At 43.1% G+C, this 26110-nt stretch overlaps 2 protein-coding genes across 26 annotated transcripts in view; one reads left to right on the forward strand and one right to left on the reverse strand.

The window, feature by feature from the left end:
• CDK12 (cyclin dependent kinase 12) overlaps positions 1 to 16876 on the reverse strand; it is a 76033-nt gene extending 59157 nt beyond the window's left edge. For 10 of the 21 annotated variants that reach the window (XR_002337130.1, XR_002337126.1, XR_002337132.1 and 7 more), the window contains exons 1-2: positions 15195 to 16874; positions 7767 to 8651 (exon numbers count right to left, since the gene is read on the reverse strand). Coding sequence is in view for 7 of the 21 variants with exons in the window: in XM_021067052.1 (XP_020922711.1) it covers positions 7767 to 8651; positions 15195 to 16243 (1934 nt within the window). In the remaining 14 variants the exon portion in view is untranslated. Of the gene's footprint in view, positions 1 to 7766; positions 8652 to 15194 lie in introns of all 21 variants that reach the window. The other 11 variants (XR_002337135.1, XR_002337134.1, XM_005653931.3 and 8 more) reach the window with 6 other exon arrangements.
• MED1 (mediator complex subunit 1) overlaps positions 15884 to 26110 on the forward strand; it is a 42016-nt gene continuing 31789 nt past the window's right edge. For all 5 annotated transcript variants that reach the window (XM_013979754.2, XM_021067050.1, XM_021067049.1 and 2 more), the window contains exons 1-2: positions 15884 to 15998; positions 25842 to 25922. The gene's annotated coding sequence lies outside the window, so the exon portion shown is untranslated. The remainder of the gene's footprint in view (positions 15999 to 25841; positions 25923 to 26110) is intronic.

Here is a 26110-nt window from a genome sequence, read left to right on the forward strand (position 1 = left end):
TAACAGAAGGCCTCCCATAACAATCAACAAATTATAATAGTCCGTGGGGAAAACAAAAGGGATGGCTTTTCTGAAATAGAAAATTCAGTTTAGAGTTCTTGTCGTGGCTCAGTGGTAAGGAACCCAATTAGTATCCATGGGGATGCAGGTTCGATTCCTTGACTTGCTCAGTGGGTTAAGTATATGCCGTTGCCATGAGCTGTGGCGTAGGTCGCAGACGTGGCTCAGAGTTCCCATTGTGGTACAGCAGAAACGAATGTGACTAGGAACCATGAGGTTGTAGGTTCAATCCCTGGCCTTGCTTAGTAGATTAAGGATTCGGCATTACCGTGAGCTGTGTGTAGGTCACAGATGTGGCTCGGATCCTGTGTTGCTGTTGTGGCCGTGGTGTAGGCCAGTGCCTATAGCTCTGATTTGACTCCTAGCCTGGGAACCTCCATATGCCATGGTGCGGCCCTAAAAAGCGGGAGAAAAAAAAAAAATCCCCAAAAAAAGAAAATAAAAATAAAAGGACCTGAGACTGCTAACCATGGTAGGAACCTCCTCTACTTTTTACAAGTGGTTATAGAAAAAAGAGTTTTCATGAATACTTTCATTGAACATAGAACTTTCATAAAGAACAGATCTCATAGTTCACTTTGTGGTGCAGTGGGTTAAAGGACTGGTGTTGCTGTAGCTGGGGCATAGGTCAAAGCTGTGGCTGTGGCTCAGATTCAATCCCTAGGCTGGGGAACTTCCATGTGCCATGGGTGCAAATATTAAAAAAAAAAAAAAAAAAGATCTCTTGCAATTTATCGTTTTCATTTTTCATTTTTTGCTTTTTGGGATGTACCTGTGGCACATGGAGGCTCCCAGGCTAGGGGTCGAATCAGAGCTACAGCTGCTGGCCTATACCATAGCAACGCCAGATTTGAGCCACATCTGCGACCTACGCCACAGCTCATGGCAATACTGGATCCTTAACCCACTGAGCAAGGCCAGGGATCGAACCCACAACCTCATAGTTCCCAGTCAGATTCACTTCTGCTGTGCCACAATGGGAACGCTGCAATTTATCTTTTTAAAGCAAATGGCTGCCCTCTGTGTTTGAAACACAATCTGAAAAGCTACTTCCTACCAATTTTCATCATTTTAATTTCTTACAAGTCAGACAGAATAACAGAAGTTAGTTTGTACTACATCAACCACAACTGGGGTAGTCAAGGGAACACAAAACAATCACCTAAAACTTTCTGTTAAATTATTGATAGAGATGAACACACATCATCATAATCTGCATTAAGATTTGGGGACAAAACCTGTTACTAGAAAACTTTTTTTGAGACAGAATGCCATATAGATTTTTTAAATTTCCCCAATTTTTAAGACATTCAAGGAAAGAAAATTCCTAATTTTTCAATTACCAAGATCAAAATATTCTTTATAAATTTCAATTTCTCACAATTCATAAATAGATTGGTCTTACATCAGGAGAATCAAATTATCTGAATTCTTTCACCATCATTTCATGTAAGTTCAGTCTATGTTTTATATTTAGGTCTCATTTTCTCTGAAGTTTATGGGTTTTAATATTGTTTGCTATTGTGAAAAGGTACACTGCTTCTGAAAAATTGTATTTTTAGCATGTTTATTTCAGGAAAGAAAGAGTGACAGGGTATGTACTACCAGTTTAGGGTACACAAGTTAAACATATTATAAATTACAAATGTACCAAAAACCTTGGAAAAATGATGGCCCATAAAACTGCAATGCTTAACAACATTATGGTCTTTAGCATTTAAGGTATGGCACTCAAATAAAGCTCTACATAGTTCTGAGGACATGCGGTACATGAAAAGAAAATCTAAAATAATGGAGCAGAAACTAAACATCTAGTCATTACTTAGAAAGATTCAGTACCAGGGAAGTGCTGATCTACACTATCAATATCAGTATTTCCTGGTTCTCCATTTATACTTGTAGATGGGTTTCCATGTGGTGAGATGGTTGCATAATGCTTGTATATAATTAAAAAAAAAAAAAAAAGGGTAGCCAAGCTCCAAGACTGCACAAATTTTAGAATCTGGAGAGTTTACTGGAACTTATGATGATGGGATTTAATCTGTAGGTACAATATAATAAATAAATAATTATATATTTTACTAAATTAATAAATTAACTATAATCTCTAATAAATCTTTATTGTTAATAAACATATGAACTTAATATTCAAAAAGAAAATTCTTATTTTAAAAATTTAAAATAAACTACTTTAAATATGCTTATTTATCTCCTTCCCCTTAAAACATGTTGTTTAAAAGTGATTTTTTTAAACTTCTACTAAAAATGAGTTGAATACATTAAAACCAGAAATTGTTTCAGCACTGTAATAGAAACCAAGCTTTCTATCAGCAAAATCCTATATCAAATTGGAATGCTTACATAGGTTTTTTACTACAAGAGTTCAATACTTTAAAAACACAGCCTTTAAGAAAAATGCAGACTTTACTGAAGTCTGATAAAACTCCAAATGAACCAGTCTAAAAAAAAAAAAAAAAAAAAGAAGAGATTTTATTTTATTCTTTTTTTTTGCTATTTCTTGGGCCGCTCCAGTGGCATATGGAGGTTCCCCAGCTAGGGGTCTAATCGGAGCTGCAGCCCCGGCCTACGCCAGAGCCATAGCAACACGGGATCCAAGCCGCGTCTGCAACCTACACCACAGCTCACGGCAACGCCGGATCGTTAACCCACTGAGCAAGGGCAGGGATCGAACCTGCAACCTCATGGTTCCTAGTCGGATTTGTTAACCACTGCGCCACGACGGGAACTCCCTATTTTATTCTTTTTTAGGGCTACCCATAGCATACGGGAGCTCCCAGGCTAGTGGTCGAATGGGAGCTACAGTTGCTGGCCTACACCACAGCCACAGCAATGGCTAGATTCAAGCCGGGTTTGTGACCTACACCATAGCTCATGGCAATGCCAGATCCTTAACCCACTGAGCAAGGCCAGGGATGGAAACCTGGGTGCTCATGGATACTAGTAGGGTTTGTTACCACTGAGCCATGACTGGAACTCCAAAGAGGAGATTTAAAAAACCCTACCTGGTTAACTGAAAATTTAAAGAATATACAGATGAACTCCTTAAAAGCAGCAGATCCCCATGAATAGCTATGTTCATAAGGAATGTACTATTCCTCAAAGGTGGATGTTTGGCAGCCTTTGCTTCTTGAAACCGAGCATTGTAGGCCACGAATCAGAAAAGTTTTTGCAATACCATTAATTACATTTGCTCCTGCATGTGATACCTAGTTAATACACTCCTGACCAATACATATGTTTGAAAGAAAAGTTTCATTCTTTTTCTAAAAGGACAAATCCTATAATACAAGCTTTATGTCATCCATGTGCCAAACGATTTTTTTTTTGCCTTTTTGTCTTTTCTAGGGCCACACCTGAGACACAGGGAGGTTCTCAGGCCAGGGGTCCAGTTGGAGCTGCAGCCGCCGGCCTAGGCCAGAGCCACAGCAATGCGGGATCCAAGCCAGGTCTGCAACCTACAGCACAGTTCATGGCAACGCCAGATCCTTAACCCACTGAGCGAGGCCAGGGATTGAACCCGCAACCTCATGGTTCCTAGTCGGATTCGTTAACCACTGCGCCATGACGGGAACAATTTCTTAATTACATGCCTGAAGTCATTTCACATAAGCTCTGACCCTGGCTCCTGCAGTAGTTTTACTTATTCAAATAATCAATATTTAATGACTGGATTGTTTTATATTTAAAGCATTGCAGGCAATAAAGAGATGTATAAGTCACATTCTCAACATTTAAGCTTTTGCAGCCTCACGAGAGATAGAGAGGAATATGAGTTCCATGTGCAACTCTTAGATTCCTTCCTGAAAAGTTTCCTTACATAAAATTATTGTTCACGTAAAAGATAGGTGCAGCTAGTACATGGGTAGGGTGACACCAAATAAATATATAAAGACAAAAAAAAGAAACTATCTTGAATTTTAAATTAGTACACAGTGGAAGTTCATGTCAAGGCTCAGTGGAAACCAACCTGACTAGTATGCATGGGGATGTGGGTTTGATCCCTGACCCTGCTTTAGTGGGTTACGGACCTGGTGTTGCCGAGAGCTATGGTGTAGATCGCATATGTGGCCTGGATCCTGTGTTGATGTGGCTGTGGCATAGGCGGGCAAGTGCAGCTCAGATTGGACCCCTAGCCTAGGAATCTCCATATGCCATGGGTGTGGCCGTAAAAAGAAAATAAATAAATAAATTAGTACATAGCAAAAACATAAAACTGATAGTGGAAAAAATCTTCACTTCCATTCTTCTACTTTTAATAAGGACTATTAGGTAAAACAGCTATACTTTCAGAATCAGAATTGATACATAACAAAAACAGTCTTTCTCACTTCATTCTTTCTTACACATTCTTAAAGACAGCCACACATACTCAAATAAGCACTGAATGGCCTTTACCCTACATTTGAAATCTAAAAAATAGAAATCTCTTTGTGCCTTCTATCAAAATTATTTCAGCTCTGGTTCTGGAAATCTGCACTCTATGCTGATACATGACATGTAGGTTCAACGGCTATTTGGTTAGCACAGTATAAATTTCAAAACGAAGATTCTTTGCCTCTTTGACATTGTTTTAGCCACTATGTAAACAATTTTTTTTTTTTGGCTGCACCTGCAGCATGCCTAACAAACCTGTGCCACAGCAGCAACCCAAGCCACTTCAGTGACAATGCCAAATTCTTAACCTGTTGTGCCACAAGAGAACTCCTAAACTAACATTTAAACAAGGTTCTTGCGGCTAGACAGTGGCCTTGGATCCCTTTGGATGATACTCAATTATTTCTTTTTCCAACAAAAATTATAAAAATACATAGTTTAGAAGTTCCTGTCGTTTGGTGCAGCAGAAACGAATCCGACTAGGAAGCAAGAGGTTGTGGGTTCGCTGCCTGGCCTCACTCAGTGGGTTAAGGATTCCGCGTTGCTGTGGCTGTGGTGTAGGCCGGCAGCTGTAGCTCTGATTCGACCCTTACCCTGAGAACCTCCATATGCTGCAAGTGCGGCCCTAAAAATAAATAAATAAATAAATAAATAATAGTTTTTATCCACAAGAAGTATATTGCATACTTCAAATTTTTCTATATAAATTTCAGGTTCTGTTCTTCTCCTTTGTAGTTCTTGGGATATGGCAGAATTCATAAAATATTAATATGAGAAACAGGGGAGTTCCCGTCATGGAGCAGTGGTTAACGAATCCAATTAGGAACCATGAGGTTGCAGGTTCAATCCCTGGCCTTGCTCAGTGGATTAAGGATCTGGCGTTGCCGTGAGCTGTCATGTAGGTCGCAGATGCGGCTCGGATCCTGCGTTGCTATGGCTCTGGTGTAGGCCGGTGACTATAGCTCTGATTCAACCCCTAGCCTGGGAACCTCCATATGCCGCAGGAGCGGCCCTAGAAAAGGCAAAAAGACCAAAAAAAATTACAAAAAAAAAAAAAATTAGAAACAGCATGTAGAATTTTTCTTTAAAATGGATTAGTAATGAATAGTAATGGAGGTTTTTTGGGTTTTTTTTTACAGGTTTTTCTGCTTTTTAGGGCCACACCTACAGCAATATGGAGGTTCCCAAGCTAGGGGTTGAATCAGAGCTACAGCTACAGCAATGTGGGATCCAAGCCTCATCTGTCACCTTCACCACAGCTCACGGCAATGCCGCATCCTTAACCCGCTGAGCGAGGCCAGGGATCAAACCTCTGTCCTCATGGATGCTAGTCAGATTCATTAACTGCTGAGCCATGACAGGAACTCCTGGAGCTATTTTTTTAAATCGTCTTTTTCCTTCTCATTTATTGCACTGTGCCTTCTTAAAAAGCACAGAGGGTGGTCTTAAAAAATATAAATCTAAAGGGCTGAACTATATCACCATTCTAACCAGTGTTATCACTTGGGAAGTAATGGAAGTTGAGAACTGGTCACAAACATAAAATATTTTGTGCTTAAAATGAAAGTTTGGGAGTTCCCATCGTGGCGCAGTGGTTAACGAATCCGACTAGGAACCATGAGGTTGCGGGTTCGGTCCCTGCCCTTGCTCAGTGGGTTAACGATCCGGTGTTGCTGTGAGCTGTGGTGTACGCTGCAGACGCGGCTCAGATCCCGCGTTGCTGTGGCTCTAGTGTAGGCTAGTGGCTACAGCTCTGATTAGACCCCTAGCCTGGGAACCTCCATATGCCATGGGATCGGCCCAAGAAATAGCAAAAAGACAAAAAAAAAAAAAAAAAAGAAAGTTTGTTACAATAAATGAAATTCATATCTTCCCGAAAAAGAAGGCAGGATCTCCACAGAAAAAACAGTAACACAAAGATTGTCATGGCATTTGCTACTGCTAAATCATGTTTGTTTGGTGGTACTTGCCTAGCTAGGCCTGCCGAGAAATTAAACAAATATATTTTCTAATACTTTTCATGAAATCAGATTCATGCTTCACATCTTTTCAGTTCTCAATACTCAGAGGACTCATTAAAATTAGAGCTCTTGGGAGTTCCCATCGTGGCGCAGTGGTTAACGAATCCGACTAGGAACCATGAGGTTGCGGGTTCGATCCCTGCCCTTGCTCAGTGGGTTAACAATCCGGTGTTGCCGTGAGCTGTGGTGTAGGTTGCAGACGCGGCTCAGATGCCGCGTTGCTGCGGCTCTGGTGTAGGCTGGCGGCTACAGCTCCAATTAGACCCCTAGCCTGGGAACCTCCATATGCCGCGGGAGCGGCCCAAGAAATGGCAAAAAGACCAAAAAAAAAAAAAAAATTAGAGCTCTTTCCATCACCCCATTGTGAATTTATATTCTAATTAGCAAAGATTCTACATATTGTTCTTTTGCTTCTTATAGAATAATTTTTTTTAAAGTAGCACTTTTCCTGTGTCAGGAGAAAAAAAAAGTTTTTATAAGACATTTTTGAGACCACTGAGAATATTTAATATTATTATTATTGTTGTTTATATGCTATTAATATTATTTTATAAAATTAATGATAAGCTTTTTAGGGTGATAAAGATATTTTGATTATACAGAAAAATGTTGGGAGTTCCCGTTGAGGCTTGGCAGTTAACGAATCCGTCTAGGATCCATTAGGATGCAGGTTCAATCCCTGGCCTCGCTCAGTGGGTTAAGGATCTGGCATTGCGTGAGCTGTAGTAAAGGTCACAGATGAGGACTGGATCCCACATTATTGCAGCTGTGGCACAGGCCGGCAGCTGTAGCTCCGACCGGACCCCTAGCCTGGGAACCTCCATATACCGTTGGTTTGGCCCTAAAAAGACAAAAAAAAGAAAAAGAAAAATGTTGCTAGGAAAGACATGCTAAAGTATATTCAGAAGTGTCATGATATCTACAGTTAAAACAAATGTGGCAAAGAGTTAACAATTGGTGAATCTAGGTAAAGAATATAAGAGTAGTAATCATATTCTCTTAATTTTCCTTCACTTATTTAACATTAAAATTTTTTAAATTTTGAATCAAAATTATCAATAAGTACACTTGTAAGAAAAAGGGTTACTGGAGCTCATACTGTAATTCTTTTTTCCTGATGTCATACATAAGGACGTTTCCACTAAAAACCAAACACTGAAGGCGTTTCCTATTCATGAAAGCATTCTAAATAGTCATTCATTAGAGCAATTTTGACAAAGCTTGAGAACAGAAAATACATTACACTTAGATAAGTAGGGTTAAATTTTTCCAGTTAACTATGGAACTTACCTATCCATGTCATCATCTCCAGGTAATAAGGGTGGGAGAGGCAGAGGAGGCAACGTTGAAGTTTTTAGATGTGGAATAGCAGCTGTTACAGATACTTGAGTCTTCACAGAAACCTGTACAGGGGGCTGAGAATTTGCCTGAGAGGACAGAGTAGATGTCCGTGGGTGAGTAGAAGGGGGCAAAGTTGAAGTACTAGAAGCAAGAACCTGACTAAATGCTGGTTGGGGAGGAGGCAGAGGTGGTTGCTGTGGAATAGCTGGTAGTGGAGGCAAAGGTGGCAAGGGGGGTGTCTGAGGTGGAGGGGTAGTAGTTGGTAAAGGAGGTGGAGAAGTAACTGTGGGGAGAGGTGGAAGGATCTCCTTTTCAGACGTCTCTGTCTCTTTTGGAGTAACAATCTCCTCTTTCAGTGCTACAGGTTTAGAGTCTTTCGTTGCCTGTACTTTCAAATCTTTTAGGACAGGATGCTTCTCAGAGTTCTCATCCGACTTTACTTTCCCTGTGTCTAAAGAATTTTTGACCTCTGTGTTTAGATGTGTTACATTCACCAGTTCAGTATCTGGGGCAGATTTTTCCAATTTTACACCCCTGGGTAACTTTTTAGACTCCAAGCCTGAATCCTTAGCTTCTACTGAACTGTTCTCTTTTCTAGGCAAAAATATAGGTGAACCCTTGGATTCCTTTCCATCCATTTTTGCTGCAGCAGCAGCTGCTGCTCTTTCCTTCTTTTTCCTACTGAGTTCAGCTCCCAAGCTGGAGTTCAACGGAAGCCTGACAGGTGAGATACTGGAATGTCGACTGCGTGACCCGGATCTCTTCTTTTTACTATGGGAAGATGAGTGTCTTGAATACACAGGACTTCTACTTCTAGACTTCATGGATTTTCTACTGGAAAAGAAAAAAGTAGTTTAAGATGAATAGATCACAACAATATAGAAGAAAATAGAACAGTTTAACTATGGAGAACTGTAACTTAAAAAACCTGCTTTGAGTATTTAGCAATCTTTTTTTTTTTTTTTTTTTTTTTTGTCCTTTTTGCTATTTCTTGGGCCACTCCTGCGGCATATGGAGGTTCCCAGGCTAGGAGTCGAATCGGAGCTATAGCTGCCGGCCTACGCCAGAGCCGCAGCAACACGGGATCTGAGCCGCATCTGCAACCTACACCACAGCTCACGGCAACGCCAGATCGTTAACCCACTGAGCAAGGGCAGGGACCGAACCCGCAACCTCATGGTTCTTAGTCGGTTTCGTTAACCACTGCGCCACCACGGGAACTCCGAGTATTTAGCAATCTTAAAAAGAGATTAGGTACCATCAAATAATAATAATAACATATCAACAGCATCAGTTCATCAGTTTTAACAAATACAAGATGTTAACAATAGTGGAACTGAGTACAAGGACATAAAAGAATTCTTTGTATTATCTTCACAATTTTTCTATAAACTGTGAGTTCCCACTGTGGCACAGTGGGTTAATGATCCGGCTTGTCTCTGTGGAGGTGCAGGTTTGATCCCCAGCCAGGTTCAGTGGGTTAAGGATCTGGCATTATTTGGTATAAGTTGCAGCTCCAGCTCAGATTCATTCCCTGGCCCAGGAACTTCCATATACCGGGCAGGGGGGAATGCAAAAAAGAAAAGAACAAAACAAAACAAAAAACTGTTCTTGGAGTTGTGTGGTGGCCTAGCAGTTAAGGGTCCTGTGTCACCAATGCTATGGCACAGGTCTGATCCCTGGTTCAGGAACTTCTGCATGCCATGGGCATGACCAAAAACAAACGAACCCCCCCCCCAAAAAAAATTGTTTTTACTTTAAAATTAGATTAAAAGGAAATCCTGCATGGCAATATATACAACATATTTCAGTCTTTCTAACACTATGCCAGATCCCTCAACTCACCTTGCAGGGCCAGGCCTCAAACCTGCAACCTGGTGCTACAGAGGCGCCACTGATCCCATTGTGCCACAGCATAAACTCTACAGTGATTAGGGGTTTTTTTTGGCATATGGAAGTTCCCAGGCTCGGGGTCAAATTGGAACTACAGGTGCCACCCTAAGCCACGGCCACACCAGATCCGAGCCACATCTGCAACCTACACTACAGCTCACAGGAATGCCAGATCCTTAACCCACTGATCGAGGCCAAGAATCAAACCTGCATCCTGTGGATACAAGTTCCGTATCGTGAGCCACAATAGGAATTTCACAATGATTACTTTTAGAATTTTGGTTTAAATATGTGATAAAGGAAAAACGTGATTTTTGGGTGGTCACACCTATGGCAAACGGAAGTTCCTGGGCCAGGTATCAAATCCAAGCTGCAACTAAGACCTATGCCACAGATGCAGCAACGCCAGATCCTTAACCCACTGTGCCACAGCAAGAACTCCTGAAAACATGATTTGTAAAAGTCATATTTAATGCTAAAGGTGGGTTTATCAAAAGAAACCGGCATGCTTCACCAAAACCTAATTTTACCTTTTTTTTTTTTTTTTGCTTTTTAGGGCCAACCTGAGGCATATGGAGGTTCCCAGGCTAGGGGTCGAATAAGAGCTGAAGCTGCCAGCCTATGCCACAGCCACAGCAACTCAGATCCCAGATATGTCTGCAACCCACATGATAGCTCATGGCAACACCAGATGTGTAACCCACTAAGCAAGGCCAGGGATCAAACCGGTGTCCTCATGGATACTAGTCGGACTGTTTCCACCGCTCCATGATAGGAACTCCTCACCATGACAGGAACTCCTCCAAAACCCACATTTTTTATTTTTATTTTTTTTGTCTTTTAGGGCCGCACCAGCAGCATACGGAGGTTCCCAGGCTAGGGGTCAAATCAGAGCTGTAGCTGCCAGCCTACACCACAGCTCATGGCAACACCAGATTCTTAACCCACTGAGCAAGGCCAGGGATTGAACCTGTATCTTCATGGATGCTAGTCAGATTCGTTAACCACTGAGCCTCGAAGGCAACTCCCAAAACCTACATTTTTTTAAACTGGAGAGTTATTTAATTGAAAAATCCCAAGAAAAGATTTTTGTCCCTTGTATCCTCAGTTTATAATTAAGTTGTGCCTATACTAAACAAACCCCTGAGATATAAGAGTTAGGATTTAAAAACTAGATAAACTAGGAGTTCTCTTGTGGCACAGCAGGTTAAGGACCCAGTGTTTCACTGTAGTGGCTTGGGGTGCTGCTGTGGCAAAGGTTTGATCCCTGGCCCAGGAACTTCCACATACCATAGGCATGGCCAAGAAAACCCAAATGAAAAAACGAGATAAACTGAAAAAACTGTCTTACCAAAACAATTTATTAGAACTTCTCAAAACTATGATGCTTCTAGTACTTTCAAATATAAAATTATTCCCAATCAACTTTTTAGAAACTCATACAGCAAGGTAATACTGCATGTTCAATTAATTTTATTCATCATTAAAGAATGATTGGGAAGTCAAATCTGGGAGCTTATAAGGCAGATTATTCTAAATTGAAACCCAAACCCTCATTATTTCTTTTTGCTTTTTAATAAAGCCTAATGTGGAGTTCCCGTCGTGGCGCAGTGGTTAGCGAATCCGACTAAGAACCATGAGGTTGCAGGTTCGGTCCCTGCCCTTGCTCAGTGGGTTAACGATCTGGCGTTGCCGTGAGCTGTGGTGTAGGTTGCAGACGCGGCTCGGATCCCGCGTTGCTGTGGCTCTGGCGTAGGCCGGTGGCTACAGCTCCGATTGGACCCCTAGCCTGGGAACCTCCATATGCCGCGGGAGCGGCCCAAGAAATAGCAACAATAACAACAACAACAACAACAACAACAAAAAAAAAAGACAAAAGACAAAAAAAAATAAATAAATAAAATAAAGCCTAATGTGCTCAGGCTTCAACGTGAAGGGAACAAAAAATTGGCATGAAAAACGTGACTAGACAAAATATCATTTGCCCAGTAGTCTAAAACAAATTGTTCCCATTCCAGATCTTCAGTATTTTCTTTTACCTTTGATCACTGGTAAGAACTTACGTGATTCAAGTTCCCGTTGTGGCGCAGTGGTTAATGAATCCGACTAGGAACCATGAGGTTGATGGGTTTGGTCCCTGGCCTTGCTCAGTGGGTTAAAGGATCCGGCATTGCCCTGAGCTGTGGTGTAGGTTGCAGACGCGGCTCGGATCCCGCGTTGCTGCGGCTCTGGCGTAGGCCGGCAGCTATAGCTCCGATTTGACCCCTAGCCTGGGAACCTCCATATGCCGCAGGAGCGGCCCAAGAAATAGCAAAAAGACAAAAAAAAAGAACTTATGTGATTCAAAATGTTTCAAAAGGGAGTTCCCACTGTGGCTCAGTGGAAACCAACCCGGCTAGTATCCATGAGGATGGAGGTCCAATCCCTGGCCCTGTTCAGTGGGTTAAGGATCTGGCATTGCTGCAGCTGTGGCGTAGGCCGGCAGCTGCAGCTCCTATTCAACCTCTAGCCTGGGAACTTCCATATGCTGCACCTGTGGCCCTAAAAGCAACAAACAAAAACCCCCCAAAAACAAAACTTTCCAAAACAAATAGCATATGCATAGTAGAGGAAACAACTCACATGATGTTAGTCATGATTTTCTTATACCTATAATGTTTTCTGGAAATGTGCTTCAAAAAGCTAGTTAAAATAAAAAGTCATCATTGGAATCAAAGTACTCAAAAACAATAACAACAATGTATATATGGGAATTCTTGCTGTGGCTCAGTAGGTTAGGAATCCAACTGCATCGGCTTGGGTCACTGAAGAGGCAGAGGTTCGATTCTCAGAGGTGTGGGTTCAATCCCCGGCTTGATGCCATAGGTTTAAGGATCTGGCACTGCTGCAGCTTGGATTCAATCCCTGGCACAGGGACTTCCATATGCCATGGGTGTGGCCATAAAAAAAACAACCAAAAAAAACAAAAAGTATACAAGAATATAAGGATATAGAACAATGAAAGTAGTTAAATGAATTTACCAAATATCCATTTAGCCTCAAGAAAACTAATACCTCTCTTATAAATGGCTACCACAAGACATTTTCTCTGCTTGAATTATAGGCTGAGATAAAACTAGTATCTCTATCTCGGGATAACAGTAATGTCAGAGACCATGCATATAAACCAGTTTCTTTCATTTTTCAGCATGACTAAATCTTCCTAAGGAACTCTACTACAAACTTCAACCTCTGAACAGAAGCCTACTGTTAATAGGACATTTGGATGGCCATATACTTCCGGTATTTTTAGTTATACAAAATGTTACATTTGAGTTCCAGACCCATTATTTGGGGCGGGGGTGCGGTAAATAGGGGACAACAAATAGGTAAATGCAGGCAACAAGAAAAAATTTATCTTCAAAAAACAAATGTATTTTTCCCTGAATTAAGTTAGGTTCCACCCATTTGAAATGAAACCACTACTATTAATCACCACTAATTTGGTGGATGCAAAGACCTTGCATTTCTGACAAAACATTTTCAGTCTTTTAAATGATATTGCTTAATTTTGACTGTCCCTCTCAAAGAAAAAATACAGAGAATACCCTAAAAAGGATCTGTATGTTTGTCTACTCTGACTCCAAGAAATTTTTGTACTTATTGTTTGTACACACAACTAAAAACGTGTATGTGACTCCAGGATTATTATGTAGAGTTTATATTTGTGCCCTATACTATCACATTGTGTCTCCAATTCTTTCTTGATTTATTTTCACCATTATTGCACCAGTTCCGACTGAGTAGTGGAAGAGAGACTGAGGTCTGAATCCAAAAGGAATCGTTGCAAAACAGCAGTTTTTACTGAAACTCATTCTGGGTTTTAGCCTCAATGCAATTCTGTATTCCCAAACCCTGCAACAATAAAATATCTCAGAACAGCCTTAATGAAACTACTCCCATAAGAAAACAAATATTGAGAATATTTCTCATGTTTCCTTAAAAAACTAAGCAATTTTACAAATGGTACACTCGAGACATCCAATTCACTGTATATAAATTTTACCCCTCATCCCTCCCCCCCAAAAAAAGTGAACCCTGAAATGTTTACAGTGGAGTATACTGATGTCTGCAATTTACTTTGGGATGAATCAAAACAAATGAAAAGATGCCTGATGGAATGATGCACAGGGATGATAAAATAACCAATATTAACTGCAGAATCTAGGTAGTACATATTTGAGTCCTAAGTACAATTTTTTCAACTTTTCTGTTTGAAAAATTGTAATAAAATGGAGGGGAAAAGCCTAAGTAAGGAACATTATACTCTGAAAGCTAGGAACTCGCACAGCTTGATGAATTCAAACTAGTTTATGAATTATAATTTTAAATCAGCAAAAATTACATTGACATATAAAAGACATAAATGGATTTTTCCAATTATCATAATTTCTCTTGTGTTCAACATTTTCCTCACTCACAGAAAGAATTTACTGATAGGCACTGTGCTATGCACTTCACGTTCATCAGTTAATCCTCACAACTCTAGTAGTTACTCTCATTTTACACATACAGAAAATATTTACCAAAGTTCACAAAGCAAGACTAGGATTCCACTCAGGTATAACCCCAAAAGAGCCCAAGTTCTGCTTTTGTGGAAAATGGTAAAGTCTACAAAAAGGGAGGTGCATCTCATCACAGAGGAACAAGAACAGTTATCTTTAGACAATTCACTCCAACAATTAAGTATCAAATTAACATGCCTTTCTCACAAAAATATCACTGTGAAGGTACTACTACCATTTTTTTAACAGAAAGATACTGAAATTGCCTGTGGTCACAAGATAGGTCAACGGTGATGCTATAAAGAAAATCAAATTATCTTTGGAACCAATTTCTGTTAAGCTATACCATCAGAGGGAAAAGGACTAATCGGCTGAATTTTCACTAGAAACATCAGATAAAAGAAGATAGGAGTCCTGTATAAGTTATCAAAAAATTATCAATTAGGAAATAAACTTATGGGTTTGGAGACTCAGTGGATAACACAAATGATAGATGACCTAGGCAAACAGCCTTGAGACAATACAAATGAAAATTTGTAACTTCTTACTTCTTTTTAATCAGGCTCAATGAAGCCTAAAGCACTAATACTAAAGTGATTTTTAAAATTTTAAGACAAGGCAACCCAAATAGCTGGGAACCAGTATCAATCCGATGCAATGAAGTAAGCAGAAGCCTATGATTTTACTCACAGACGCTTACAGCTGAAGATCCCACCACTGGAAGTACCTACCTTTAGCAGCAGTAGGCATGTGAATACTCCTCCACCTCTCCAATTCTGGGTTAAGAAGAGACCAGACTCACCTACATGATGACTAGTGAAGCCAAGTGTTCTAGTCAATGATCAATACCGGGAACTTCAACAGAATGTTAACTTCTCTAATAGCTCCTCACAACCCACCGTAAGAAAGAAAGGACTGTTAGACAAGACAAACAGCTCACCTGGGGAGAGGACTCCGGCTCAGAGACCGCTTGCTCAGGAATGGGCTGCTGGACCGCCTTCGACCGTAAGGGCTTGGTGATCTCCCACTGTAAGAGCCACTCCTTTCATAGCTGGATGAACGTCGCCGGCTATAGGGACTCACGGACCTCTGTCTTCTACTGTAGGGACTGGGTGACCGGGTGCTGGATTGGTAGGCCGAAGGCTCCTTGTAAGGTGGGCTGACGGACTGCCTTCTTGAGGTACTTCCCGGACTCTTCTTGTAGGAGTCATAATTGCTAGAAGTGTGAGATCTTGGGGGACTAAGGTCATAATCTTGGCCATAAGAAGCTCCTGACGGGCTATCATCTTGCTTGGGGCTATCCAACCATTTCCGGTGGGGACTCCTGGACCTCCGTTTGGGGCTGTCCACTGTTTTGTAACTTTTGGGTGTTTCCCTTTTCCGATGACTTTTACTCCGGTCTTTGTGCCCAGACTTCAACTCACGTTCTTTCCGGGTCTTCTCCTTATGGAGTTTGGATGACCTGGATTCCTTGTTGCTGCTGCTTTTGGAGATCTGCGCCTTCCCATGGTCATCATTCTCCTCATTTGAACGCTTCGAAGTTCCTGATACCCGGTCCTTCATCGATCCCGACTTGCTAAAGGTTTCCAGGTTTTTTTCTTTCTCTGTCTGTTTAGTTTTTAGTAAGTCCCGGGAACGTCTGTGCTGATGGTGACGGTGTTTGTGCAGTCGGTCACTCCGATCAGTCCCGCGACGTTCATCATTCTCCCTCCTGTCCAGTTTGAAGGCCATGTCGTCAGAGAAGGTATCAGAATCTGAGCTAATGTCATCATACTCCACCAAAGGTTTGATAATTGTACCCAAAGGTGCTGCTTCGGGGGTCACCAACCCCATGTCTTTGGAGTGCTTGGACTTATGCCGCTTGTGCTTCGACACCAAGCGGTGACGCTCTCTGCTGTTGGAGCTGCCACCTCCCGATGACGGCTGCAAAGTTCCAGAAGCTCCTCCGCTCCCGTCCTTCTTGCCCCCATGTCTCTCTGGATTGGGCATTCCCTTTCCCCAGGCCTCAAAAAGGGGAAAAAGTTCCCCAGCACTCCAAAAAGTAACCCCCACCCTCCCCCCCAACCCCAGCCCCACGCCTACAAAATCACCCCTACAAGGGGGTGGGGAGGGAAGGGACGGTAGCCCAGGCTCCTCCTCCCTCCCGACTCCTCAGCACCCTCCTACATGAGGTAGGGGGTGAAGGAGCCAGAGAAGAAATGAGAGTTCCTCAGCAGTGGAGTTGTGAGACAACGGACTGCCGCTCGAGTCTGTTTCCCCTCCAACTCCAGCCGAGCCAATCCTCAGGCCTAGGCGCCCAGGAAGGAGGTCGAGGAAGTAGGAAGCCGGCGGCCCGGGGCTGTGGGGCCGACTCGGGCTCTGGGGCCCTGTGAGGACTGCGCGGGCCCTTCCCCTACCCGGTAGCCCGGCTCGGGGCGGCTTCCTGTCGCTGGGGTCCCGCGACCTAGGCGCCTCACACCCCCTTTGTCCCTCGCTCTTGAGGGAGCCCCGTTTCTAGCTTCCGCCTCACCTCAATACCTCACACACTCACTCGCTCCCTCACACAGACTCACAGTCACACACTAGGTTAAACCGAAACGGCACTTGGAGGAGCGGGGGGAGGGGGGTAATCCCGAGAAGTATCGCGAGAATATGCCCAACTCTCGCGGTACTTCGTGCTTCTCGTTCACCTCTCGCGGCTGCTTGCTCAAACAACGCGAGAGCAGGTCCCCGGCCAGAAACGCGTTCCGCCAGATTCTCGCGATAAGATCCCGGCTTCCCATTCGAGCAAAGCTTTATTGGGTCTAGGATGATCTTTTAAATTCAAAACTTTATTAATAACTCATTGAACAAAAACGTGTTCTCAGGCGCCAGCGCAAACTAATTTTTGCATGCTTTGTAACAACTCTCAAGTACCAGGATGAAAATAATGTCAACAGAACAAAGGACAAATGTGAGGACATTTCAACCCAAGTCCCTAAGTGTTAACAATTCTTCCCACTTGTATATACTACTACGTGCATTATCTCTAATTCTCTATTTCTCATACTACCCTGCAAAACACGATTTCCTTATCCCTATTTTACCGATAAGGAAACCCAGTCTCAGAAGAGCTAAATAACTCACTCAAGGTGACAAAGTTGGTCCATCAAGGGCCAAAAAAAGAGATTCAAATTCTTGTCCGACACTATACTACAAGCTCTTTCATTGTGTGGCACTAACCCTTTCAACTGCTTAAAGACTTGAATGCTCATCACCTCTTGAGATCATCTTATGACTCTTTAGGAATCATTTAGCCTTTTATTTTCACAGAGGATTATAATTACAAACAAGCAAAGCATAATATTCATGAACGAGACAAAAATCTTACACTTCCCTTCCTTTTTATTTTTCAAAACTCCTTAGCACATATTAACTCATTCCATCTTCACAACTTTCCTCTGAAATAGGGTTGTGATAGTGAGAAGACTAAGGCACAGGGAAGCTAAGTGACTTGTCCAGGCTTTCTCATTGTTTACTTCAGTAAACATGTATCTGTAAGACAAAGTTCCTTCTCTGTGTAACAGTGCCACTGAGGGTCCTCAAGTAGAATATGGACAATGTACTCATACACAAGAAGATATTAGGTGATATGTTCCCTTGTGGTGCAGTGGCTTTAGGACCTGGCATTGTCACTGCAGTGACTCAGATCGCTGCTATAGCAAGGGTTCAATCTCTAGCCCAAAAACTTCCACATGCTACTGGAATGCAAAATAATAATAATAATAATGTGATAAATGTTCGAAGAATATAAGAATGATAAACAGCAGTGTGAAGTTTCAAAAGGAGATTAGGAGTGATAAAAGAAAGCATTATAAAAGTAGGACATTTAGGGAGTTCCCATCATGGCACAGCGGAAACAATCCAACTAGGAACGATGAGGTTAGGGGTTCTATCCCTGGCCTCGCTCAGTGGGTTAAGAATCCAGCATTGCCACGAGCTGGGTAGGTCGCAGACCCGGCTCGGATCTGGCGATGCTGTGGCTGTGGCATGGGCCAGCGGCTACAGCTCCAATTGGACCCCTAGCCTGGGAACTTCCATATGCCATGGGTGTAGCTCTAAAAAGATTCCCCCCCAACAAAGAAGTAGGACATTTAGGAGTTACCTCTGGGGTGCAACCAGATTGGTGGTGTCTGTGCAGCATCAGGACACAGGTTCAATCCCCTGCCTGGCATACTGATCTAGCACTGCTTCTTATGATAGGTTGCAACTGTGGCAGGGATCTGATCCTTGGTCTGGGAACTCTATTTGATGAGGTGGCTAAACAAGAAAAAAAAATGGGACATTTGAGTTGGCCCAGGAAGAGTACATAGGATTTGTATATGCAAAGAGGGGAACACCAGCCAGTAGGTTAGAAGCCAGAAAACATTTTGAATGAAGGCAGAAAAGCTGACTCTCAAAATCACTCCCTGGAGGTGTTCATATTGCTTGGATTACATGAGTACCAAAAAAATTTTACCTAAATGTTTAAGTCCACATATCTTGATAAAAAAAAAAAACTTTTTCATGACAACTTTTAAATAATCTATGGAAGTAAAATTAATACTATCAAGAAAAAAAGAAATAAGTACTGGAACTCAAGTGTGGTAACTCCCAATTTATTGCTGCAAGAAGGCCTGGATGTAAATGTCTCCACCAGTGTCTGACATAATGGCAGATGTCATGGGACTTAATGGATAATTAGATTAAATGACTGGCCTACTTTATTAAACATTGGCATGAGTTCACCAAAATTATTCCCATTCTTTTCCTATCTTTTAAATGAGATCATAAAGCTCCAGCTGTGGCCTCTCAGGTTAAGGATCTGGCATTGCCACAGCTGTGGCTAGGATTCAATCCCTGGCCTGGGAACTTCCATATGCTTCAGGTGTGGCCAAAAATAATAAATAAATAAGATCAATTTTTGACACAGAGTGCACCCACAATCCACAGTAAAATAGAAAAGGGGGGCAGAAGATGGAATTGTGGAGTTCCCTCTGTGGCTCTGCACTTAAACCTGATTAGCATCCACGAGGACGCAGGTTCAGTCCCTGGCTTTGCTCAGTGGGTTAAGGATCTGGCATTGCTGTGAGATGTGGTGTAGGTCGAAGAGGCAGCTGGGATCCGGCATTGCCATGGCTGTGGCATAGGTGGGCAGCTGCAGCTCCAATTTGACCCCTAGCCTGGGAACCTCCATATGCCCTAAAAATACCCCCCCCAAAAAAGCAGAAGCAGCAGATGGAATTGTGATTATGTGTCAAATCTTGAAAAATAAAATTCATCACCCATGAGCTCCTGCTGAAGTGCAACGAGATCCGTCATCACTCAGGAGCACTGGAACACAGATTCAACCCCTGACCCCACAGAGTGGGTTAAAGATCCAGTGTTGTCCCAGAGACACAACTGTGGCTCGGATCTGATCCCTATCCTGGGAGCTCCATATGCCCCAGGGGGGTGGCCAAAATATGAAAAAAATAAGTTCATCATCCAAATTAATTCATCATTCCAGAAGTGGAAACTTTCTTTTTGTGCGTGTGTTGGTTTGTTTTGTTTTGTTTTTTTCTTTTCTGCTGCACCCATAGCATATGGAAGTTCCTGGGCCAGGGACTTGAATCCAAGCCACAGCTCCAGGAATAATGGACCCACCATGCTGGGTTGGGGATCCAATTCATGCCTCAGCCAAAACTTGAGCCGCTGCAGATCCTTAAACCTACAGCACCACAGCAGGAACTCCAGAAACTTTATTTCCTTTTTTTTTTTTTTCCTCAGGGCCACACCTGTGGGACATGGAAGTTCTCAGGCTGCTAGAGGTCGAATCAGACTGCAACTGCCAGCCTACACCACAGCCACAGCAATGCCAGATCTGAACAGCACCTACAACCTACACAGAGCTCATGGCAACACTGGATCCTTTAACCCACTGAACAAGGCCAGTGATCAAACTTGCATCCTCTTGGATACTAGCTGGGTTTGTTACCACTGAGCCACAATGGGAATTCCCAGTTTGTTAGTTTAGATTTTAGGTTTCAAGAATCCTCTGAAGTCTCCCTCAAAGCTTAGTCATTTAAAATTTGTCCGTTGTCCTTCCCTTATCACACATGAAAATTATGTGTACCCTGAATGCTTGTTTCATGGGTTTTTTTTTTAGGCCCACAGGTGCGGCATATGGAAATTCACACAACTTGCAGCAACACCGGGTCTTTAACCCACTGAGAGAGGCAGAGACTGAACCCACATCCTCGTGCATATTAGTCAGGTTCATTTCCACTGAGCCACAGCAGGAACTCCAATGCTTTTCTTGTTTGTCTTTTGTCTCTTCAGGGCTGCACCTGTGGCATATGGAGGTTCCCAGGCTAGGGGTTGAATTGGAGCTGTTGCTGCTGGCCTACCCTACAGCCACAGCAATGCCAGATCCTAGCTGCGTCTGTGACCTACACCACAGCTCGTGGCAACACCGGATCCTTAACCCACTGAGCAGGGCCAGGGATCGAGCCCGCAACCGCATGGTTCCTAGTCAGATTCATTTCCACTGTGTCACAATGGGAATTCCAATGCTTTTCTTATTTAATGATATGTCTCTTCTGTCTTTACTTTTAGATTACAAATTTTCCAACAATGTCATTTCATCTGCATTTTCAGATGAGAAATAATAACTTATTCTATTCTGTGACCAAAATTTGGTTAAATTTACTCTGTTTTCAAGTCATAAGGTTTAACATTTCCTAGCTCTACTTAGTACAGATGTTATTGTTTATTTGTACAGAAAGCTTGCACAAGGAAGTGTAGCTGTGTATCCAATAGTGACACCTCAGGTAAAAGATAATTTAACAAAAACTTTTTTTTTTTTTGGTCTTTTTGCCGTTTCTTGAGCTGCTCCCGCAGCATATGGAGGTTCCCAGGCCAGGGGTCCAGTCAGAGCTGTAGCTGCCGGCCTACGCCAGAGCCACAGCAACTCAGGATACAAGCCACATCTATTGATGGCTTGGACTACATTTTCAACTTTATATTACTAGTGCCTGGAGTACTCCCTGTGGTGCAGGGTGCTGCAGTCAAACTCCTGCTGAATCTGACTGCAGGAGTACGCATGTGGCTCAGTGGAAAGGAGCCCAACTAGTATCCATGAGGATGTAGGTTTGATCCCTGGCCTTACTCAGTGGGTTAAAGATCCTATGTTATTATTATTATTATTATTATTTTTGCCTTTTTGCTATTTCTTTGGGCCGCTCCCGCGACATATGGAGGCTCCCAGGCTAGGGGTCGAATCGGAGCTGTAGCCACTGGCCTACGCCAGAGCCACAACAACTCAGGATCCGAGCCGTGTCTGCAACCTACACCACAGCTCAGCGCAACGCCGGATCATTAACCCACTGAGCAAGGGCAGGGACCGAACCTGCAACCTCATGGTTCCTAGTCGGATTCGTTAACCACTGCGCCACGATGGGAACTCCAAAGATCCGACATTATTGAGAGCGGCAGTGTAGGTCTCAGATTAGGCTCAAATCTGGCATTGCTGTGACTGTGGTGTAATTCACAGGTGTGGCTCAGAGTCAATCCCTGGCCCAGGAACTTCCATATACTATGACTACAGTCATAAAAAAAAGTATCGGTTCCTAAGACACAAGTATGAGGGACTCCATAGATGCTGTTTTGTTTTGTTTTCTTTTGTTTTTTGCTTTTTAGGGCCACACGCATGGCGTATGGAGGTTCTCAGGCTGGGGGTAGAATAGGAGCTACAGCTGCTGGCCTATACCACAGCCACAGCAATGCAAGATCTGAACAGCATCTGCAACCTACTCCACAGCTCACAGCAATGCCAGATCCTTAACCCACTGAGTGAGACCAGGGATCGAACTCACAACTTCATGGTTCCTAGTTGGTTTTGTTTCCACTGTGCCACACAGGAATTCCCATAGATGCTTTTTGAATGAAGAGCACTTTGTTTGATAACAGGAAACAGCACTTTAAATACAAACTATTTTTGGAAATTCTCACTTGGATAAAGGCTGTCGATTTTAAGGTTGAAGATTTATATTATTATAATATGTGAAACATAATTTTACACTAAAAAATATTTGTTGATTATTTGAAATTCAAATTTAACTGAGTGTTCTGTATTATCAGACAACCCTATTAATTTATCCCAATGATATACAGTGAGTCTCTCACACATCAGGAGCTGGGCTAGGCAATATTAGTGAACACATTAGTGAAAGAAATAGATGTAGTGCAGCCACCTTCCTGGATTTGACAGTTCAGCAGGGAAGACAGGCATTGAATACATCATCATGTACTTAATTTTGATGGTGAACGGGGTATTAAAGAGAAGTTTGAGGAGTTCCCATCATGGCGCAGTGGAAATGCATCTGACTAGGGACCATGAGCTTGGGGGTTCAATCCCTGGCCTCGATCAGGGGGTTAAGGATCCAGTGTTCTGTGAGCTGTGGTGTAGGTCACAGACATGGCTTGGATCCCCAAGTTGCTGTGGCTGTGGTGTAGGCTGGCAGCTGTAGCTCTGATTGGACCCCCAGCCTGGGAACCTCCATGTGCCAAGGGTGGGGCCATAAAAAAAAAAAAAAGAGGGGAGGGAGTGGGAGGGATCGGGAGCTTGGGCTTATCAGGCACCACCTAGAATAGATTTACAAGGAGATCCTGCTGAATAGCATTGAGAACTATGTCTAGATACTCATGTCGCAACAGAAGAAAGGGTGGGGGAAAAACTGTAACTGCAATGTATACATCTAAGGATAACCTGACCCCCTTGCTGTACAGTGGGAAAATTAAAAAAAAAAAAAAAAAAGAGAGAAGTTTGAGGAGTTCCCTGGTGGCCTAGTGGGTTAAGGATCTGGCATTGGGAGTTGCCATTGTAACTCAGCAGGTTAAGAACTAGTATCCATGAGGATGTGGGTTTGATCCCTGGCCTCCCCTTAGTGAGTTAAGGATCCAGCATTGCCATAGTGGCTGTGGCTGTAGTGTAGGATGGCAACTGCAGCTCCCATTTGACCCCCAGCCCCGGAACTTATGTATGCCCTGGTTGTGGCCCTAAAAAAAAAAATAAAAGGATCTGGCATTGTCACTGCTATGATTTGTATCACTGTTGTGGTGCAGGTTCAGTCTCTGGCCCCGAAACTTCCAAATGCTGCAAGCCAAAAAAAATTTGAAATTGTATAACAGAGTACATGATTAAGTCAGGGGTTAGAGAAGGCTTGATTTGTTACTCTAGATCAAGAGACATTTAAATTCAGATCTAGGAGTTCCCGTCGTGGCGCAGTGGTTAACGAATCCGACTAGGAACCATGAGGTTGCGGGTTCGATCCCTGCCCTTGCTCAGTGGGTTAACGATCCGGCGTTGCCGTGCGCTGTGGTGTAGGTTGCAGACGCGGCTCGGATCCTGCGTTGCTGTGCCTCTGGCGTAGGCCGGTGGCTACAGCTCCGATTGGACCCCTAGCCTGGGAACCTCCATATGCCGCGGGAGCGGCCCAAGAAATAGCAACAACAACAACAAAAGACAAAAAAAAAAAAAAAAAAAAAAAAAAAAAAAAAAAAAAAAAAATAAATTCAGATCTAGGAGTTCCCTTTGTGGCTCAGTGGTTAACAAACCCGACAAGGATCCATGAGGATGTGGGTTCGATCCCTGGCATTGCTCGGTGGGTTAAGGATTCAGCATTGCCGTGAGCTGTGGTGCAGGTCACAGACATGGCTCAGATCCCCAGTGGCTATTGTAGGCCGGTAGCTGCAGCTCTGATTCTACCCCTAGCTTGGGAACCTCCATATGCCACAGGTGTGGCCCTAAAAAAAAAAAGCAAAAAAAAAATTGACATTTAAATAAGAGGGCTTGGAGTTCCCGTTGTGACTCAGTGGTTCACGAATCCGACTAGGAACCATGAGGTTGTGGGTTTGATCCCTGGCCTTGCTCAGTGGGTTAAGGATCTGGCATTCCCGTGAGCTGTGGTGTAGGTTGCAGATGCGGCTCGGATCTGGCGTTGCTGTGGCTCTAGTGTAGGCTGGCGGCTACAGCTCTGATTAGACCCCTAGCCTGGGAACTTCCATATGCGGTGGGAGCGGCCCTAGAAAAGGCAAAAAGACAAAAAAATTTAAAAAAATAAATAAGAGGGCTTTAGTGAGGTGTGGGGAGGCAGGTTAGAAGAAGGCCTCCCAGTATTTAAAAAGTCCTGTTCAAGGAACTTGGGAGAGGAAGGAATAAAGGAATTTTGTTTTTTTTTTTTTTTTTTTCTTTTTTTTTTTTTGTTTTTTTTTTTTTTTGTCTTTTGTCTTTTTGTCTTTTGTTGTTGTTGTTGTTGCTATTTCTTGGGCCGCTCCCGCGGCATATGGAGGTTCCCAGGCTAGGGGTTGAATCGGAGCTGTAGCCACCGGCCTACGCCAGAGCCACAGCAACGCGGGATCCGAGCCGCGTCTGCAACCTACACCACAGCTCACGGCAACGCCGGATCGTTAACCCACTGAGCAAGGGCAGGGACCGAACCCGCAACCTCACGGTTCCTAGTCGGATTCGTTAGCCACTGCGCCACGACGGGAACTCCAGGAATAAAGGAATTTTGAATCAAAGGAATGAGGGTAAGAGGAATAGTTAAGAAGTAAAATTTAACTTCTTACAAGAACCATGGATATAGATATCTTTGTGGCAACAGACATATTCCCAGACATTTCTTTTTTTTTCTCAGGGCCACAGGTGCAGCATACGGAAGTTCCCAGGCTAAGAGGTTGAATCAAGCTGCAGATGCTGGCCTATGGCCACAGCCACAGCAATGCCAGATGTGAGCCATGCCTGCAATCTACACCACAGCTCCAGTGCTGGATGGATCCTTAACCCACTGAGTGGGCCCCGGGTCGAACCAAAATCCTCATAGTTGGGTTTGTTTTCGCTAAGCCACTCTGGGAACTCCCCAGACATTTCTTTTCTTTTTTATTTGTCCGAGCCAGAGACATGTGGAAGTTCCTGGGCCAGGGATGGAACCCATACCACAACAGCAACCCTAGCACTGCAGTGACAACAGAGCCTTAACCAGCTGAGTCACAGGGGAACTCCTCCCCCCCAAACATTTCTAATGTTTTTTGTTTTTTTTTTGTCTTTTTAGGCCCGCACCCGTGGCATATGGAGGTTCCCAGTCTAGGTGTCTAATCGGAGCTGTAGCTGCAGGCCTACGCCGCAGCCACAGCCACTCCAGATCTGAGCCACGGCTGCGACCTACACCACAGGTCACAGCAATGCTGGATCCTTAACCCATTGAGTGAGGCCAGGGATCAAACCTGCTACCTCATGGTTCCTAGTTGGATTCATTTCCACTGTGCCACAGTGGGAACTCCTAAAGATTTATTCTTGTTAAATTTACACTGCTGTGGCTGCTTACCGGAACTGTAGCTATCTGCTGGGATGCTTTTGGAGGATGTTTGCTTACCATTTTTGAAATATGGGAAAAGTCTGAGACTAGAGAGCCAATGGAGATCCATTGCTTAATATCCTTGCAGCCAACCGGGTAAAATCCAACTTTTCAGCAGTTATTCTCAGTGATGTGCATGAAAAAAGAACATTAAAAAACAACTTATATCCAATGATAGCGCTGTTCTATTTCAGCCTAGTTCTTCAGTTCCACTGGCCATGAACTTCTCAGCATTACTCCAGATATCTCTTTGTGAGGATTCACTGATACAAGAGGTATGACTACACAGTCTTTGTGATTTGTAATGTAGAGTATGAGCTAAACTGTTTTCACTATGATTACAAAAAAGGTATACAATCAGTTGTGAACACCTTTGGGATCTTAATAACTGATGCAAACAAGGTTTTCTTTTTTGTACACGCCCACGTGGCCTGTGGAATTTCCTGGCCAGGGATCCAGTCCA

The sequence above is a fragment of the Sus scrofa genome, chromosome 12, assembly GCF_000003025.6.
Source record: "Sus scrofa isolate TJ Tabasco breed Duroc chromosome 12, Sscrofa11.1, whole genome shotgun sequence".
Taxonomy (NCBI): Eukaryota; Metazoa; Chordata; class Mammalia; order Artiodactyla; family Suidae; genus Sus; species Sus scrofa.